General features: G+C 54.0%; 1 protein-coding gene across 2 annotated transcripts in view; it reads left to right on the top strand.

Annotated features, from left to right (window-relative positions):
- Window positions 1-202: 202 nt before the first annotated feature.
- The window catches only part of CD99L2 (CD99 molecule like 2), a 34,435-nt gene continuing 14,738 nt past the window's right edge, over window positions 203-19,899 (top strand). For both annotated transcript variants that reach the window (XM_072876600.1, XM_072876599.1), the window contains exons 1-2: window positions 203-309; window positions 17,957-18,022. In XM_072876600.1, coding sequence (XP_072732701.1) covers window positions 252-309; window positions 17,957-18,022 — 124 coding nt within the window. In that variant the 5' untranslated portion in view covers window positions 203-251. The remainder of the gene's footprint in view (window positions 310-17,956; window positions 18,023-19,899) is intronic.

Here is a 19,899-nt window from a genome sequence, read left to right as displayed (position 1 = left end):
ACACGGAGCGGCCCAGCGCGGCAGCCGCCGGTGCCGGGGCTCCGCCGCTCCCCGGAGGCGACCCGCCCCGCCGAGGCCGGGGCCTGGGCCTGAGCCTGGGCCGGGGCTGGTGCCAGACCCGCGGCCGGGCGAGAGCGCGGCCCGGCGGCTGCGGGGGCCGGCGGCGCCGTGCGCCCGCCCCGTCCCGCCCCGCCCCGCCCCGGCGGAGGCAGGCGGGCGCGCCCGCGGCAGAAGCGCAGCCCCGCCGCGACATGGCCGGCCGCCGCCTCCTGGGGCTGCTCCTCGCCTTCGCCGCGCTGCTGGGCGCAGGTAGGGCGGCCCGGCCGCCGGCGCCGCGGGGAGGGGGCGGCCCGGGGGGGGTCCCGCGGGGCGCGGCGGGGGGCGCGGCGCGGTGTGCGCATGATCGCGGCGCCGGGCCCGGCCCAGGCACGGCGGCAACCCCCTCCCCGTGCGCCCGGGGTCACCCCGCAGGATCCACCCCCGAGGGGAAACCCCCGCGGAGGTTGCAGCCCCCCCCCCCGCTCCGCCGTGGGGCTCCCCGGGTTGGATGCACCCCCGGCAGCGGGCAGCCTTCCCCGGGGAGGGGGGGGGGGGTGGTTCGCGGGGCCGGGGAGATGCACCCCCGAGGAGGGTCCCTGGCAGGGGCCCCCAGGAGGACGCACCGCCTCGGGGATCGCCCCTGGGGGGGCCGCACCTCCCCCGGGGCCGCACCCTGCGCAGAGCACCCCGGCACTGCAGCGGATGGCGGGACGCCAGCCTGCGCAGCGGGGCCCGGCCCGGCCGGGGCCGCTCCCTGGTACCCCCGCTTCCCCCCGGACCCCCGCGCCTGGGCTCTCACCGTCCCCCGGTAGCGCCTGTCCCTTCTGCCCCGCTCGGCGGCTGGGGATGCTCCTGCACAGGTATCGGGCAGATACGATGGCTCCGGACCCGTCATTAGATGACGATGCTGGTGGTTAAAGCATCTCCGAATGCAGCCTGTGCCTCTTTGTGAGGAAGTGTCACAGCGATGTTTAAACAAAACGTGCGGTGCTGCAGGTATAAGGCTCCGTAGCAGCCTGTGTCTCGCATAATCCAAAACAGAGGGAGTCACAGAGTCATCGTGAAAGGAGTTTGGTTTTGTCTCTCTGCTTACTGAGCTGTTGGATTAGCGGATTCTCTGTGTGACCCAAATGCCTCTGGCTGCTGGTTGTATTCTCACTCTTTTTTAGTCCCACTGCTATTTCTGCAGATCAGAATAGTCTGACCCAGAAATCAGTCCCAGCTGGATAGCAACTAGGAAGATAGGGAAAAAATACCACTCTTTTTGGGGGGGGAGGAGGGAGGAATTAAAATCAATGCAAGGCTTACCACAACTCTTTGCCTCCTTAAAAAAAAAAAAAAGTACTTTTAAAAAGCTGTTTGTTGGAATAGAAAAAAGTCCTCTTAAAGGTTCTACAGAGAAAATAGACAGCGGTTATGTAAAAGGCCTTGGGAAAGTTTTTCTCAAAAAATCTGCTATTAGGTAGGAGGCACCCATCAAACACAGATCGGTTAAGGGATATTAGCATCAAAACGAAGAGTGAGCTGGGCCACCAGCAGCTTTTGCTGTTGGAAGAGATTAGGTTTACCATGAGTCAGCCTGGAATTAATCTCCGTTTGCGTTAGGTACTTACCTGCTCGTGCACCTGGAAGGGTAGCAGCATGGTACAGAGTTGCTTACGCTCACCAGTGTAGCAGCTATATTTTTAATTGGTGGATATCGGTTTGACAGGCTGTGCTAAGAGGCTGTGCATAAAGTCCTGATTTTAGATTAAAATTTTAAAAAAAATTTGATTAGTCAGCAGTAAAGCTATTTGCATTCTGTGTTGTTTGCAATGTGGGCAACGAAAAATGCTGTTCTGTTTCATTTTGGAGCTCTGGGCTGCAGGGTCCAGCTCTTAAATATCCTTGGCTGTGTTTGTATCAAAATGAATTTCACTGAAACGTTCATAAATCATTCCTGCCAGCGCGAGGCTTCACAGGTAATTGAACAACATTAAGTTCAGCTCCTGTCTGAGCTGCTTTAAATTGCCTCTCCGTGGAAATAACTATATAAAGGTAAGCGGGCTCTGCACTTGCAACCTCTTCTGCGCGGAGCCCTGCTGACACCGGACGCGTAGAAACGAGGTACTGGTGCGCAGCTTCAGCCTTCCCATGTGGCCTCCGGTTCCTCTCCCGGTGTTTCAGTATTTTGGTAGTGGCTCTCTCGACCCACAGGTGGGTGCCTGCTCCTCCTTCTGTCTCCCTCCCAAATGTTTTGGAGCAGTTTTGCAGTGCCCTGACAGAGGCTCAGAGAGCCCTTCCCCACCTGAGCGCTGAACTGGCCTTTTGGGTACCAGGGCGGCCTCCCCACTGTTATCCCGTGCCCACAGGAAAATATCAGGTGGTGGTAAGGGAGCAGGTTTCTGAGACAGGGCTTTCTGCCCCAGCTCCTCAGTACAGCAGCAACAGAAATAAAATTTCTTCATTGCCTCTATTCGCTGGCTTTTTTTTGGCTTCTTGTTCTGAAACAGTCTTCCCAGTTCTGCCGACAGTGGGTCGCAGACAGCCCAGTCTCTTGCAAGCTCGGAGGTTTACAAATTACCAAGAACCAAGGATAGCAAACTAGAAGATAAAATCATTACTTAGTGTGATTCCTGCAGCTGAGGTCCGGATCCACCACTGACACAAGAATAATGTGCATCTTGGCTGCGGCTGTCCAGTAAAGCAGGAACAAACCCCCACTTTTTAATTGAAAAAATATGGTAGGTTTTAGGTTTCCCTTTGGTCAAGTTCCACTGCATTTCCCTTTGGTCAAATTCCACTGCGTTTCCCTTCACATACGACTGTGAGCTTCGGCGCCTGGTGGGCTATAGGACACAGCCGTGCTGCATCCGTCCGCGCATCCGAGCTGCCGTGCTCCCTCCGCCCTCACCGCCCGTCTGGCCGTGGGTGCAATGCTGGAAATAGGAATTGCTCGCAGGGCACCAAGCCGTTTTCCAGTGCTGCTAAACTCCAGCGTATTCCCGCAGTGCGGTGGGGGGCAGAAACATTACAGTATTTTGAGGCGGTGAGGAAACCAAACACCCTGCAGCTGGAGCAGCAGCCAGAGGCGAGCGTTCCCGATGCTAGCGTGTTGCATGATGTTTTAAATGCACGGATCTGTGGCTTTTCCAGAAAGTAGTTCTGTTTGAGGCATCCAGGCTTAGCCACATGTTTGTGAAAATGATAAGGAAAACAGTCAAACAAGGAACTTTCCACGGGCATTTTTTTCCCCTCTCCTGTCCTCACTCTCGTGGTAAGCCAGTACAGAAATGCACTGATGAGTTTTCATGGAAAGATGGCAAATTTGACGTTTGAGGTCAGTGTTCTTGCAGGGAGCGCAAGGTTACCTCTTACAGGCCAGGCAGAAGGGGCACGTCCAGATTTTGTGCTTTAGGTTGTGTAAGAAAAGCTTGAAGAAAAACTTCACGATTACAAACCAGCAATGAGAATAGTTGGGCATGTCCTCCAAAGTTGCAATATCAGCAGTGACAGGCGACTTTGTGTTGTCATCCCGTGTCTTAATAGACAGCGTCTCACAGATCACCTCTCCTCTCAAGTGTGACTACAATATCCCACCAGCAATTACAATAATTACTTAAATGTGAAAGTAATATTAGACAGTATAATTAGCTATTTATAACTGTTGCACAGATGGCTGCAGTCACTGCAGGCAGCTCCTCTGCACAGTCTCTGCACAACGGTGCCCAACCGAGAGCGCACAGAAAGCAGAAAGGAGCCAGCCCTTTTCCAGATGTTTTTCCAGGTGTCCAGGGCTCCACTTTGCTGTGGGCAGCGGTGGATGCAGCTGGCAGAAAAGGGGGTGCCGGTGCCAGGTGACCTGCCGGCTCTGCGCCCGTCACTTGCCAGGGTCGCTCGCCACGGTTGTGCCGGGAGAGTTGCAGGGAGGAATTATTTGGAGTAGAAGCGAAAGCCTTGGTTTGGCGTTGCTGTCGAAACTGAAGCAGATAGCAGCGTTGTGTAAAGCGTTTACCTGTGCTAAAAATCTTAGTTGTAATACATTATTACGTTATTAAATTTATAGTTACTAGGTATCAGCAGCAAGTCAAAGTAATACATTTAAAGAATGATTTGTACTTTGATAGCGTCTTTAGCACATATGACAAAGCGGGAGAAGCTAAATTGGTTTTCTTACAAATTATCTCTGATCTTTGAACAAGTATGCATTAATTAAATGTGCCATGCCCAGATATTTATGTACAGAGCTTTGGAAATAATTAATTTCCATGCCTCTGCTTGTATTTTGGAACTTTTTCGTCTACAAGCCTAGCGATAGCTGTGCTTGGAAATGGCCGTTTAACTCTTGGTTTTTTTCATTCTACAAAAATGTAATTTTTTCCTTACATCTGTTGCAACCGTTTCAGCGCTTAAAGCACATAAAACAGAAGAGTCTATTGATCTCCAGTGTTGACTAGAATAAACTTTTAGGACTGTTCAGTTTAAAAACAAATTTGTTTCTCCTTGGAAAAATATCTCCTGGAGGTTTAAGGCATTGACTTTACAATTAACAAAAGGAAAGACCGGGGTTTTATTAGACAGTGCTTCTGAAGCCACTCTAATAACAAAACATATGTTTAATAAACTACATAACACTGATGGCAAAGAGAAAACCTTTGCAATAATTCCTTTGTAATCTGATTGATATAATTCACAATTGGTGGAAGAACTTGAATAGAGGAAAATGGGAGAAGATGAAGGTGGCATATCAAAACGCAGGACATGAAAGGACGTTTTTGAAAATGAAACTTCAAAGTTAGGGATCCAGATGCTGGATTTGGTAGCTGTGATTTGGGATGTGAGCACAAGAACGCGTTTGCTGAGTGAACGGCGCTTTCAAGAAGAAAACAGAGAGCCCCAATACAAGCCCATTAGCCGCTGCAAAGCGAGAGGCAAACACTTTCTGTACACTTGTGGGGATTTCAGTGGAGCCGCACAGGGTCAGGTTTGGTTTTGATCTTCTGAAGCTCAGCCTACCGGTGTGATGTGGATAAAGTTAATGCTAACGCATACTTACGAAACTGTCATCTTGCCACTCCAAAATCCTTTTTCATTGCTTTCCAACCTTGTCTGGGAAACACTGAAAATTATTGTGGTAGGAGTACCAGGGCCACAGGAAGAAAGCTGATGCTGAGTCAAGCTCCTCTTCCCTGAGATACCCAGCCACATGAACAGCACCTTCAGGGAAGGAGTGGGCCAGGTCTGCTGTAGGGATTCAGTGCTGGCACAGCACATACATGTAGAAACGCCAAAGAAAGCAAAACCAGAGGCATTGGTGAGATTTTGGAGGCGGCGGCTCAGACAGGGAGGTGGGATGCTGTGAACAGCATCATTCTGCTGTTGGAAGGTTCCACAGGCTGGCACGGGGCTATCTCCAACAAACAAAGCGCTGTGAAAAGAGAATTGCTTGGCATTTTGCTTGCCCTTTGAAATGCTCTCCTTGCCCATGTGCAAAGAAATCTGGATAGAAAGAACTTGTCAAAGTTGGAAGAACCTTGCTGAAATCCCGCTTCAGAAGAACACGCTCCTGGCTGGGTGTTTAGGGGTAACTGCAGTGCAGGCTCCAGGAGGGTAAGAGGCAAAAGCTAAACAAGCAGAAGAGGTTTCCAGCCCCAGCTGTGGGTGACAAAGGAGGTGCTTGTGCTGCAGATGGGACGTTAGCTATGTGATAAGATTTTGAACAGCACATTGATCTGTGACCATAAAGCTTTGTCTGCTGACAAACGTGTGCTTTTAGGGGTAGGAGCTTAGGGAAAAGTCTCTAGCTCTATATCAGACCTCTATATGACCTATTGGGGATGAAAGCAAGCAGCTTGGTGGAGCACATGTCTCCATGATGACCAGCCACCTCCATTCAGGTGTCCCTGCTACTGCAGGACTTGGGTTGTCTTTCCAGACAATACGATCTGAGCAAAGCTAATGCCAGACCCCGTCTACGTCATTTGGAGCAAAATCCTCCCCAGGTCCCATCCTGTCATCCGGTACATAGCATTCCTCTCAGAGATTTGCATAATTTCCACTACAGAGCCTGAGCCTACCCTGGGGTACGCTCTTGTGCCATGAAGAGGTAGAGAGACCAAGAATTGGTGAAACTTCCCCCTTGTCCAGCACATTTTCCCACCCTGGAAGTTCTTTTGGCCAGAGAAATCCCCATGCAGCCTGATGCCAATGCAATGCCAGGCTGAAGAGGTTGCAGCCTCCCAAAGCTGAACCATCCGGGCGATGCTTCCAGCTGGTGCAAGCCTGCCCTGAGCATCCCCCTCGCCCCCAGGCAAAGCCCTGGTTTCTGACCCAGGAACAGGCTGGTTTCTAACCCAGGGGCTTCAGCTGGGGCGGGTGTTCAGCCTGGCCCTGCTCCCCGGGCATCAGCTACTGCTGCTGGTGACAGACTGTCTCACGCACTGTCAAGAGGCACTGAGCGGATGCCATGCAGTTTGTGTGTAATTATTTGCCAGGAAACCGGAATTCATTATTTCTAAAAATCCATAGGACAGCACTAAGCTTTGAGCCCATGTGTGTTTTTAAAAGTGCACACAGATCCCAATACATGTCTTTGGCCTCATGCAGAAAAGAGAGCATTTTTAAGTGAGGTTAAACATATGTTTAGAAAAAAGGCGTATTCCTTCTTTCCCTTTTGTAATGGTGGTCTTAACTGAGTGAATGATTTAGATACTTTTGCAGAGGAAATCTCAGAGCCTTAACGCTTGAATTAAAGTAACAGTTTACAAACAGTTGGTTTTCTTAAATGTTGGTGCTATTTCCTCCACAAGTAGGGTCAGAGAGAGCGAGAGACCTGATGGTGGATTTCTCTTTGAACTCAGTGAGCTCCTATTTTTATGTTTAAGTTGTTTCATGCCACATCAATAGCAAATGGTGCTCTGGTTATAAGGCAGCTGTTCCCCCTGGTGATGGGAGGCAAAACCAGGTAGCTGTGCACCTCCTTCATCTAGAAAAGTGTTTTCTCTCAGGATTAAACGTCTGTCTTTCATGACTTAAAAAATTTTAAGTCATGACATTTTAAATTATAGTCATGAAATAATTTTTAAAAAGACCCATGAAATTCTGTGACAAAAACTTTCAGAATTTGTCCTGATAAGTTGTCATTGACTTAACAGAAACACTTTTTTCCTCTGGCAGCAGCATTTCAGCATACCTTTCCCACCTGGATAACAGAGGACCCTGCTTTTGCCTCCTAGTAGCGCGTTTGGGAGGTGATGGGAACACAGCGGGCGCTCCCCAGCCGGATGCGGCGCAGGCTCTGGGTAGAGCTGGCTTTACCTCCCCAGTCGCAGACGCAGCCTGTGCTGGGCACGGGAAGCAGCAGAGGCTGGACGCACACCCCGAACTCTGCTTCCCAGGGGACTTCGCCAAACTCCTCTGTGAAAGCAAGGAGCCAAACCTACCTTATTGAAAATGAGCTGGTGCAAAAGGCTGAGGGACGTGGCACGGCTTCCCGCCACAGGCTTGACCAGCAGCTTCCCTTGCCGTGGGCGAGCCAAGAGGGGTGGTCTTGCAGCTGCCAGGCTGCGTGGGGGTGGCCTGGCCCAGCTGGCCACGGCCGGTGGTTAAAAATCACTGCCCATTCCTGCACCACCTCTCAAAATTACCTCCAGCAGATCTCTGCTGCTGCTTCCTACTTGGGGGGGCTGCAGCCCCCCACCCTGTTGTCTCTCCGTGCTGGAAGCCCCTTCCCCTGGCAGGACGGCGCGGTCCCTTGGCAGCACCGCCTGGGTCTGCGATGCTGCGGGGAGCAGGGAGCCACCTCGCCCAAAGCAGCGGGGAGCGGGAGCGCGGCCGGGCGAGCCCTGCGTGTCCCGGTGCACCCGAGGCGGGGAGGCTGCAGACAGCGAGCAGCGGAGGCTGGATCCTCAGCAAGTCCCCGCCCCGATCCGAATACCCGATATTTGCACAGTGAGGTGCCGTGGAAAGGCAAGCAGGCAGTGGCAGGCGCTGCGCTGCAGCAGCGGCCAGGCAGGAGCCCTGCATTGCAGGCTGCAGTGACAGGGAGCAGACAAATGCCCTCGGCCAGAGGAGAGGGCTGTAACCCCCCATGAACTCCCAGGGCCTCGCTCCATCTGTCAGCATCGCCCAAGTCTTCATTTCCACTGCCGCTCCGCTTCCGATTTTAAATAGCACAGTACGACAGGAGCAGCACATCCCAAGTGATGAACCAGCATTTTTACTGTGTAATTCCCTATTTACCTACTTTTAACTACAGCATCTTCTCTTGATCTTTATCTGATGAGAGCAATCTCTTTCCATCGGGAATCAGGTGATAAGCATTTAATCTCCCGCTTCAGTTTTCTTTGGGCTCCTGCATCGCTGGCTTTGTCATCAGTTGTTCCGTGCTGGGTTATGAACAAAATGCTTTCATGCCACAATTTGTTGTCTGGTTGATAAACAGGTGTCTTTGGCCCTGGGCAAATTTGTAGTCATTACTTAACGTGTAAGCATAAATCAGGTGGCTGATGTGAACGTACCATGTAATGTTTCTGGGAGGACAGCATGCAGGAGAACTTTAGAGCACCTCAATTTTCAGCCCTGCACCCACAGTCATATAAGGAAAAGGAACTTGCTGTGTTTTCTGACCTTCACTGGGGATCACGAACCGAGTGAGTTGGGGTCCGTGTTTCCCCCCCTGCCCCTGGTGAGGCTGGGCTGGGCGAAGGCCGGGGCAGCGCACCTGGACACAGGTGGTGCCAGGGCTGCCCCCAAAGTGGGTTCAGCTCAGATCCTGCCTCCTGCTCCCAGCTGCTTTTCCCTGGCAGGGCTGGCTCTTGGCATTACCGCACCGGGCCACGGCTCTCTGCCCTCTGCTGTGGGAAACCAGGCTGGCACCTGCTCGAGAGCGGGGTCCCGGCACCCCCCACCTCCCCTTCCCTTGCTGCAGGAGCAGTAATCCAGTTCTCCAGTGGACCACTGCACCTGGAGAGGGACAAACCTGAGTCCTGGATGACACTGTTGGTTCTTCTGACCTGAGAAAGTCACCTTTAACCATGCCCTAACCTGTGCAGTAGGGTCAGCGCTAGTTTCCCCTCTGCCACTTGCAAAGTGGTTGGGGGTCTGGGAATAAAAAAAATGATGCCATCCACATCCTTTCCCCTTTAGGTAAAATAAATTGTTCTTCCGTAAAAAAAACCAAACCAAACCAACAGCAAAAGAGTGAAAAGAAGAAACAACTCCCTTTCCCATCAGATGCACCTTTGAATGAGGGTTACCTGGGGTATTTTCCCAGAGTCCCAGGGAGGGTCAGAGATTTGCTTTCTAGGCTCAGTGGCAGAGCTCCTGGTAGGGCTGGGACAGGGTGAGCTCCCCCTGCCCTCATTCGCCCTTGGCCACAATGTCCCTGTACCCAACCCAGGCACAGAAAGCTGGGCATCTTCCCATCCTCATGACAGGTACAGCTGGGCTCAGGCACTGCCCAGAAAGGGAGGAACCTTAAATACTTGTGCTCAAAACCTTCCGGCCTTTTGCTCTTGATGCAATTGATCTGGGACTAATTGAAAGCAGGTTTTGGCAATGCTGCGGCAGAGACCTCTTTGACACAAACCTCAAAGAACGATTATCTTATTAAAGTTGCTTAGAAAACGTCGCCTGCTCTACGCACAGAGATGTCAGAGAGCCTTGGAAACCTTGAAAGCTTTGAGTGCTGATACTGAAGAAAACCGTTTTGATTGGCATCTTGTATTGCCAGAACAGGGCTACCTGCTTTTCAGCCATGCTGGGGTGGAAGAAGACCTGGTGAAATGTTTGTTTCACGTGGGGTCAGAGAGAGGACGATGCTGTGGAGCCAGAGATGGGGCAGAGCTGGTCAGCCGCTGCCGGTCCCAGGCATCATGTGGGAAACGCCGATGCGAAGCCTTTCCTAGCTCTGGTAGCACTGCCCTTGACAGGGCTTTGCTTTCACTCCAAGCTGTCGAGGGTTCGTGCCAGCACCCAGAGGTGTTCGTCTGTCCATGGTGGGGGTGCTGCTCTGGCCAATGCTTTTGGCAGTGCTTTGGGGAGCCTGGGGTGCACGAGTGGGTCACGGAGCTGCTGGTCTCCTGCGGAGCTGCGGGCTCCAGCCCAGCCTGGGGCTTTGCAGCCTCCCGGGAGGCAGAAGCTTTTATTCAGCGGATCAAACCCTTACAGTCCCTGTACCGAGCTTGCTGCTGGGGGTGATGTAGTTCATGGCGCTGTGCAGCCATGCTCCTCCTTGGGGTTGTCCCCAAAGAGTGGGGTGGGAATCGTGTTAAAGGAGACGCAAGGGCCCTTCGCTGTGCCGCAAGCACTGGGGCTGTGGCCGGCGCCCTGCCAGCCTGCAGGGACAGGACGGTCCCTTGGGCACTGGAGCTCCTCCATGGCCTTGCTGCTGCTACACCAACTTCTGTCACGTTGTGTGGCAGCGGCCGATGTGACATGACGCATGGCGCGGGCCCCTCCTTCCCCCCCCACCTTGCACGTGGCCGTGGGCTGGGCACCCCCCCAAACAGATGTTGTGTGAGTGCCCACGGGTGCTCGGTACGTCACCCCCAGGATTAGGCCCTCTCTGAGGGGCCAGCTGGCGCTTGCAGCCCCCTCCCGCTCGCAGCTTTAACGCGGCGACGCGGCGACGCGCCGACACTGACACCAGCAGAGCGGTGAAATGCGTCGAAACACTTCATTTCCCTCCGACAGCAAATTTGCTCCTTTGCATCTCAGTCCCTAAGCGTGTGGAGAAAGATCCCTTTGCCATGCTCCTGCAGCCGCCGAGCCGGCAGCCCTGTGCTGGTTTGAAAAGCAAAATCAAGTGGCAGCAACCGAGCCACTCCGCTAATATCCCTTCTCATCTCATTTTTTGAATAAAACGTGGAAATACGGTAATCACCACCGGTTTGAGTCGGTGGGACTGAGAGCAAATGAAAGAGAAATGTTGGGAAGAAGGAGAAAGTTGGGACAAAAGTTTATCATGAAGAAATGCCTCTGAATTTGAGGGTGCTTTCTGCCCCTTAGGGAGCCGGCTGGGTGATCACAGGGGCTGGTGGGTTTGGTGGTGGAGGTTGGTGGTGAGTTTGGTGATGGAGGTTGGTGGGTTTGGTGATGGAGACTGATGGATTTGATGGTGGAGGCTGGTGAGTTTGGTGGTGGAGGGTGGTGGGTTTGATGGTGAAGGCTGGTGGGTTTGGTGATGGAGGCTGGTGGGTTTGATGGTGGAGGCTGGTGGGTTTGCTGGTGGAAGCTGCCGTTGCTCCAAGAAGGACAGCAGTGGGGGAAGAGCAGCCTGGCGGCAAAGCTCATCCTTCTGCAGACAGGTCTGGAGCAGGGGCTCTTCTCACATGCCAAAATTCAGGAGGAAGAGGCCAGCACCTCTCATCAGACCTCAGCTTTCGAGGTTTCCTTGCAGCCTCCATGCAGGTGCACCTGGTAAATACCACGGGCTCTCTGTGAGCCAGTTACCAGATGTGTCTGTTGGGAAAGAGGAGACGAGGGCGCTTCCCTCCGGGGTTTTAAATCTTGCTGTGGAGGAGTGAGAAAGGCTGTGCGAGATGGCAGCAGATGACAAACTCCTCCCCACGGTGTTTTTTGTCTGGTCTCTGCAGAGTGACCTGCCAGCAGCTCCCAGTGCGGCCGCGGCAGCAGAGGCTGAGCCGCCGGCTGCTCCCTGGGGCTGTGGGACACGGTAGGGTGTGCGGGGCAGTGCTGCTTCTTCGGGTGCTCTGGGAGCAACCTGGAGGTCTGTCCTTCCACCCGAGGTGGGAAGAAGACACGTTCGGACCTTCGGGCAGCCCTTGGCATTCGGTGCCTGGTGGGGCAGCTCCCGGCGAGGGCTTGCCTTCTCCTGCTCGCCAGGACGGTGGCCTTTCTGTCCCGGCCCCACATCGTGGTGCTAACGGTATCTGCTGAGAAGGAGCCTGGAGCCCACCAGATGCAGGCTGGTTTTGCTGGTTGTGTTTTCCTTACCACCTCCATCACTCTTGCTGGGTGCCAAGCATATCGGGTGCTGCTGCCGAATAATTTAAATTACTCCTAGTAAGCCTTGAAATCGAATTGCAACAGACATCTGCTTCTCGTCCGGCTGTCCCGGCGCACAAACGCAGAATTATCCTGTGGCTTAAAAACCCAGCGGAGGTGCGTTGCCCTGAGCTGCAGACAGCAGTGCTTGTGCGGGGGCCGTGCTGCCCGTCCTGCCCCATGCGGCGTGCCCAGCCCGGCTCTCCCCGCCGCTCGGGCAGCCCAAGGAGAGGGCAGAACTGGGGCTGTTGTGGAGCTGAGGCTCCCGGCAGGACCGGGCAGCGCAGAGGGCAGCGGGGGCGACGGAGCCTGCGTGGGTCACGGCGGCGGCGCGCTGGCTTTAGCGGAGGCTTTTAGGCATTTCCTAATAGGTTTCAAACATAACCACCATTAGTCCCTCCACAAAGAGAAAGTCTTCATTATGCAAATTCTCATCTTAAAGCTTTATTCGTGTGCTTCCTGGCAGGCTTTCCTTTAATCTCAAGAGCAAGATTGCTTGGAATTACCATATACCCTTGTTAATTGCATTTAAAAAAAAAATTCAGCAGAGGTTGTTTTTGCCATAATCAAGAGTGATTTTGATTAGTACTTCTGGAAATCAAAATGTTTCGCTGGGAATGGAGAACAAGGACAGCAGCGTTACCTCGTCCCCTGCAAGGAGCAGGGGCCATCCCAGTCGGGGGGCTGCGTCCCACCGCTCTCAGCCGGCCGTGCCCCGGCCCGGGGCCACGTACCCCCGGCGTCAGCCGTCAGTCCCGCTGCCGCGGCGGGTGCGGGGGGCTGAGTTTCTCCCTCACGTCACTTCCCAGCAGAGCTCTGCGTCCCCTCGCCGCGGCAGGCTGCCGGCAGGGATGTTTGTGCAGGGGCACGTCCCTGGGCAGTCTGTCTTCCCTGGCAGCGGCCGAGGAGCTGGAGGAAGTTCCGAGTCTGCTTTTCAAGGCAGAGCTAACTTCAGGAGGGGGTCTGTGTTCAGGAGACAGCCTGGGCCTGTCTCTGGAGAGAAGTGCAGCTGCAGTGAAGCTGTCCTTACCTGCCCGGCCTGCCAGCGCTGCTCCCAGAGACCGTCCGTAACGCCCCAGCTCCGAGGAGCTCTGCTCTCCCTACGCACGTAGAGCTGTGCTTTGGTCTTAGTAGTCAGCAAGAACTCGAGATTTGCAAGCAACTTGGCACTTAAATTTGCAAGTAAATTTCCCGTGTGTTTGGCAGGCAGCTGGGGCCGGTGCCCAGGCAGTGGTGGTGGAGAGCGTTGGCGAGTCTGAAGCTCTGGTCTGTGCTGGCCGGGATCCCGGCTCTGGCCGGCAGCGGTGTGCCGTCGCCTGCTCCAGGAGAGGTCCCTGGGGACCCCCGGTGCTGCCAGAGGCACCCCAGCTGCTGCAGAGCAGACCTGCGCCCGCAGAGGAGCAGCCGGTTGCTCCCCGCAGACCTTTGGGGCTGTATCTTTGCTGAGACAGCAGGAAACGCCGCTGCAAGGATGCAGTCCGGCACCAGCAGCGTGACACGGCCCCGCACCCAAAAACCCTCCATCCCCAGCGCCCTGCCCAGAGGTGCCAGCGCAGCGGTGGGTGCCCTGTGCGGGGAACGGCCTGCCTGTGCCGACACCGTAGCTCAGAGCCAAAAAGACGAGGTTGGTCGCTGGGGAGACCCTGGTGCTTTCAGTTACCTCGGCACACGCTTTCCTCCCGCTCTCCCACCCGCTGCCCGCCGCGTCGCTCCTAAGGTAGATGTATAAAAGTCAGGCAGTTTGAATTACTTTCCGCTGCCCTTGTACCTGCTTTGCATTCTCCCGTAATCTCCCAGGCTGTCAATCTCATACTGTCGCGGGCTCTCAATTCCCAGGGAAGCTAAACATATATATGTATTGCACAAAGAGATCCGTGGGCTGGCGCTAAAAATGGAATACACCTCACTCCGAGTGCTGCAGACGGCCTAGCAATATACTGGGTGTGAATTATGATACTGTAATTCAAGCTTTGTCAAACAGTGGGGCTTAATTAGAATATATATATAATTGTAAAAACTAAAAAGCTGACGAGTACAATTGCGCGTTTGAGCTGCCTGCTACAGAAAATAATGAGGAGAGAATACATTAAGGCACAAAACCCTTCTACCTTCAAAGAGCAGCTAGCGCTGATTAAAAATACCCCCGGCAAGGCGAGGGGACTCGGCGAGAGGCGGGGGAGCCCGTGGCGCCGGCTCGGCCATAACTCTCACCTCCGTTTTACAGCCTTCACCCAGCACAGCTGCAGCCTTGGGGTCCCCCCACCTCCCCGCTCTGGTGTTGGGGGATTCGTATTAGGTACCACGAGATGTCCTGGCTTGGTTTCTTTTTATTGCCATATTAAAGAAAAATATGGAAAACATGTCTTGTTTGCCTGTTTTCCCCCCACCGGAGACCTGCAGTCCCACGGATGCTCCAGCACCGTGCAGCACCGGTACGCGACCGCTTCTCGGCCAGCCGGCGTGCAGGGCTCGCTTCGCCTCCCCGCTGCCCTGGGGATGCACGTTTGCTCCCAGCAGCCAGAGACAAGAGTCCTGCCAAGGACCCAGTGCAAGGGTGGGGAAAAAACACCCCAAACTAGTCTAGTCATCAACCCCGGCGAAGATCCCGTACTGCTCCCTGACATCGAGCAACCAGCGGAGGATGATTTTGCGTATCAGTGATTTTATAGTTCTGTAACAGGTTGCAGGCAGCGTGGGTACATCTTACAGGGGAGGTGAAACGTCAGGGTGTGCAGGACCTCGACCGCTGAGCATGCATTACAGACAAACACCTCGGCAGCGGGCTGCTTGTGAGCTGTAGTACGTAGGAATGTGCCCCAGCTTCTCGCGGAGAGTGTAAACCCTTAATATAAAGATACTCTGTGTTGTGCTTGGGTTCCCATCAGAGGATGGGCTTTGGGACCCCGGGACACCCACTCCTTCGGCAATCGTGGAGTGGGACTGGGACCCCAGAAGCAAAGGGATTTGCATGAGACAGTGCAGGGAGCAGCAGCGCTGCCTCCCGAAAAACTGCATTTGCAATGCTGGTTGGGTTTTATGCGTCTGGCTGTGAAGTGCCTGGTTTGTTACCGCTTAATAACTGCATAAAAGAATAAGGAGGAGAGCGTTCAGTTCTTATCTGTCGGAGTGAGCAGGCAAGTTTGCACGCCTTTGACGGCAGTGCTTGGTTATTGATCCATAGAAGGTGTAATATGTCTCTATAACACCTTTTGCATAAAATAAAGATGTTGTCAGCTTCAATTAACTGGCAATCTATTATTAATCCTTGCCAATGCCTAGGGGATTCCTGGGTTTAGATTTCCCTGGAAAACGATCTCGGTTTGCCATGGGCAGTGGTGGGAAAGCCCTGGGAAACGGGCTGTGCCAAGCGCCGCAGCTCCTAGGGAAGGTTTTACCGGGTGATTCAGGGTGTCGACACTTTCCCTAACCTTCGGGCAGGCTGCGTGCACGCCGCTCCCCGGCCAGGGGATTCCCCCGGGATGCAGGTGCAGCCCAGGACACGTCAGCGGTTGCTGTTTTACATCAGCCCCGCGAGGATGGAGGGCCCTGAGCACCTTTCACCCCCCGGACCCGCTGGGGTGCCAGCTGGCTCTTTGGAGGGTGATTTTGGAAGCGGCACCCTCCTCTCGTCCTGCGGTGAGAGATTCTCTGCAGGGCTGTGGCCCCGCTGGGGGGGCATCTCCATGCAGCCCCGGGAACCCCGTAGCCCTTCAGCAGAGGAGTGGGCGAGCTGCACGCACCCCCACGGCCGCCCGCTGCCCCTCACTTTGCATTTGGGCTCCTACGTCAAAGGTGAAGCACAGGGAGGATGCGCTAACGGCAGGGCTCGGCGTGCAGCAAATCAGTGCCCTTCTTAACATTTACTTAATCACGGAGAGCAGAGGGAGCGGGGGGAGAGGGAAGGGACGGCTCCTAGCATACCAATGCAAGTCTTGGTGCCGCCACCATATCCCTCCTGCCAGCTCGCCCTGCCCGCCGCAGAGGCAGGGGGAACTGAAATCAAACGCGGCGACGGCACATTTCCCCCAGTCAGGTTTGTAGCGCTTCTCATCCCGCCAGAGACGCGCCGTGGTTTTCCCCTTCCACCTTTTTTTAAACACAGTTTAAAATAGAAGGACGAGAATGACGGAGCCCCGCTGGTTCCTGAAAATCCAGTGAAGGCTGGGGAGCAAGCCATGCTGGGAAAGGGAGCCTGCAGGAACTTGCTGGAGTGGCAAGCTTGGGAGGGTTGGCCACAGCAGTAATGAGCTTGTGGGGTCTCAGCAGGGATGTGCTGGTGGTTTGGCAGCACGCCGTGCAAGTGCTAGAGCTGGGCAGGTGGACGGTCTTGCACGTTCCTTACTTTGCTCCTTTGCGCTCGCAGACCACTTGATAACCCTGTGGCTTCATTCGGGCTGTCGGAGCGGAAGAGCATCGCCTGTCTCACAGCACCAATATTTTGCCAGCAAGAAGGCCCAAGAGGCAAATATTTTGGCAAGGGAGTGGAGGGGCGCGCGGGGAGGCTGAGGGTGCCAAGCACAGCCCTGCCATGCTGCTGTGCTGAGCAAGGGGCTCGGCCGTGTGCCTCGCCCCGTGGATTTCACACGGTGGTGACTGGGCTCCGCCTGCCATGGGGCATCGCTCGCTGCCGGCCGTGCCTCCGGGCTCACAGGGGAGTGTTGGCATCCTTCATCTCGAGCAGAAACGCAGGCGTGGGCTGGGACATGTATTACTTACACACACACCCCCAGCAGCAGCTTAACGCCGAGCGCTTTGCCAGAGGAGAGAAGCCCATAGCAACTTTCCAGCTATAAGACCCTGCATTTAAATCACCCCCAGGTTTGCTGAGTGTACATTTAAATAGACGGCAAATGAAATGAGATGTGATGTGTGAGTAAGTGAAACCGGAGCTGGAGGTGTTGCAGTACTTAGTGACCACTCTTGGTAAAAGTTTTTCACCGAAATGCTGATACCTGCTTTCTGATGGACTGGTGCCTTCCTGTTGTTATTGTCCTTGTCAGTAAAGCTTTAAATTTATTCATGAAGCACACTAGAGCTCAGGTGGCAATAGCTAAATCCATTTAGCAGTAGGAATAAGAGGAAAGCCATTTTAATGTTGTCTTGCAGTGCTGCAGTACTTAGCAAACCCAAAGGATATTAATTACTCAGCATGCTCTGAGATGTAAAAGCATGAATTTATCAAGACAAATACATTCAGAACTAGGGTAAGTCAACAGTAATTAACGCGATGCAAAAAAAGACGGAGAAAGGAAGGATTAGCTGGCCCTATCGCAGGAGAACACGGCATAGCACCAAGTTATCCCCAGGATATTATAAAGTGACTGGAGTTGTGGTGAGGCATCTCTAACAAAAAAATCTGCCTGTGCCTGTGAGGTGTATCCCTGGCATGGGGGCTTGGTCCCGGTTTGCATTACCAAGGCAGAATGATGCAGGCGGTCTCTGAAACGCTAAGTTGTGCTCGGCAGCCAGCAGCAGCTTTTTCATACGAAGCCTTTGATGTTGGAAGGCACTTGCGAAGAAGGGGTGCATAGGGCTTTTTTGGTTTTCACCGAATTTGTCTGCGCTGTCCCAATGTTTTCATGGTGTTTAGCAAACGTATAATCGTGAGCACAGCCACAGATGAGTGGCAGCTCGAGATGAATTGGTAGGCTCTCCTTGACAAATTTAAGCGTAGCATGTGTTTTTATACCGCATCCATTAGGGCAGACAAATGGAAAATCCAGAGATGACTGCTCTGCAATTTAACAGTCACAGCATTCAGAGAAGGCCGATGTCTTCCTCATCGCTGATGATGGGTCAGGTTCAGACAAAAGCAGAAAGCCCTTTAAAAACTAAAGCAATTTGAGCAAACGAGTCTAGCCGTGCCGTATGTAAAGGCGGTTCACTTTGTGCGGAGCGAGTACAACCAGTGCTGATTCTTTGTCTCCAGGTCATGGGGACGACTCAGGTGAATTAAGGCTAGAAGATGCCCTGTATGACCTCAGCACCAAGCAACGTAAGTCCCATTTATTTGTTCTTTCTTAAAGAGGAGAAAACAGATGTTAATAGATGCAATTTGTTCTTTGGGATCTGATGGTGGTGGGAGGGTGGTGGAGGATATGGGCTACCTCATCGTCCGCCCAGGGAGATGCAGCTTGGTCCGGGCTTGCCAACGGGTGGGACTGGGATCGTCCTGGAGAAGCTGGTTGCTGACCTTGTGCCCTTCGCTTTCTGATTCCCGTGAGCAAACTGCAGAGGCACACCAGTGCTTTGGCATAGCAACAGCACTGACCACATCTTTTTGGCTTCCTTGCCTGCGTTAGTTACACCTACCATCAACGTGCCCCTGTTTGCCTGGAAGGTAATGCATTAACCGCTCTCCTTCTCCTTCCCAGCGGGTGAGGGCAAGCTGCTGAGCCCAGCCAGGCCGGGGCAGCGCCGGCTCCTTCCCTGGTCCCGCTGCAACGCGGTGCTTGGGGAAAGCAAACGGCGCGTTGGGTTGTTGCTTTGCTTCGCTTAATTTCAAGTGTAACCCGTCAGTTCAAGGAAACTCATTTCTGAAGGGGGTGCCTTGCTGCTGGCATGCTGATGTTTAATATTTGGCTTTGAAATATATAGTTTTTACGTAAGTCGGGGCTGGGCTGTGTCACTGGGGGGACAGTGGTGCCTGGCAGAGCTCAGCCTCGGGCCTGGCAGAAACAGCGGCGAGGTCAGGGGGCTGGCGGGGGGTTTGCACCACCCTGGGCGAGGAAATTCAGCGGAGCAGCTCTCATTTTACACCCAAAAGAGATGACCCAACCGCCAGCGCAGCAGCTGAAGGGAGGAGGCTCGTCTCCCTCCCAGGGGCACGTCGCACGCCTCCCCCCGGGCCGAGGGCTGAGCCCAAGCCGGGTCTGCACCTGGACACGTCCCCGGCTCCCCTTCACTGCCCGGCTGCGGAGGCACCATGGCAGGGTTGCAAACGCCAGCGCCCAGGACCCCTTGCTGCCTTGCCCATCCCTCCCCATGTGGTCCATGGTGACCGTCCCCAGACCTAGCACCCGGCCGGGCAGTAGCGGGGAGCGTCTGCAAGCGATGCTGGCCCCTGTGATCACACAAAATACACCTAGAAGTACTTAAGTGAAAGCTATAACAGGCTTTGAAACCTCTTAATATAGTCTTAACAACACACAGACACTTGTGCTGTGTTACATTGGGGTTTCCGTGGAATAAAGAGTCAGGATGCTCTGTGCATCGCTCCTGCGGCCTGCCGGGTTCAGCAGGAGGGGGATAGGATAGACCATGGGGTATCAGACTTGGTCACGGGTCTGAGGGATCTCATCTAGGATTTTGCAAGCCCTTTAATACAGTATGTGGGGAGACCTGGTTAGAAACACCTAACAGCCACCTCGTGCAGAGGGAAAGCAGCGTTTCCCCAGCGAGTCCCAGCCGTGAGCAGGGGGAAGAGGCAGCGCTCCTGGCAGCCTCCCCGGCTGCTGCATCCCGCTCTGGCTTCATCGCATCAGCCCCAGAATAAAGCAAACGAAGGGTCTGGAGTCGGGTCACATCAAACCGTACTGGCACACTGGAAATGAAGCCCAGCAGAAGCACTCCGGTATTCAGAGACGCAAATGGAAATTAATGGGAATAGAGCAGCCACAACTCTTGCTCATAATTTATTCATATACTTGGTAATGCTAGCCACTATTAATAGATAGTGGTTTACAGGGGGTGAAAAAAAAAAACAAATCAACCCCCCGAAGGCTGACTGTAGCTTGTTTTAGACCAGGAGTGGCCAGGGGAGCTGGGATCTGAGCATCGGGGTGTCACCAAAATTCCTCCAGCTGACAGGGAGCCTCCCGTACATAACGCAGCACTGGAAATTACCTGTCATTTAACTAACCGACTGGGCAG

This window comes from Ciconia boyciana, chromosome 12 (assembly GCF_034638445.1).
Source record: "Ciconia boyciana chromosome 12, ASM3463844v1, whole genome shotgun sequence".
Classification (NCBI taxonomy): Eukaryota; Metazoa; Chordata; class Aves; order Ciconiiformes; family Ciconiidae; genus Ciconia; species Ciconia boyciana.
The sequence above is the reverse complement of the archived record's forward strand: the minus strand, read 5'-3'. Positions and strand labels throughout refer to the sequence as shown.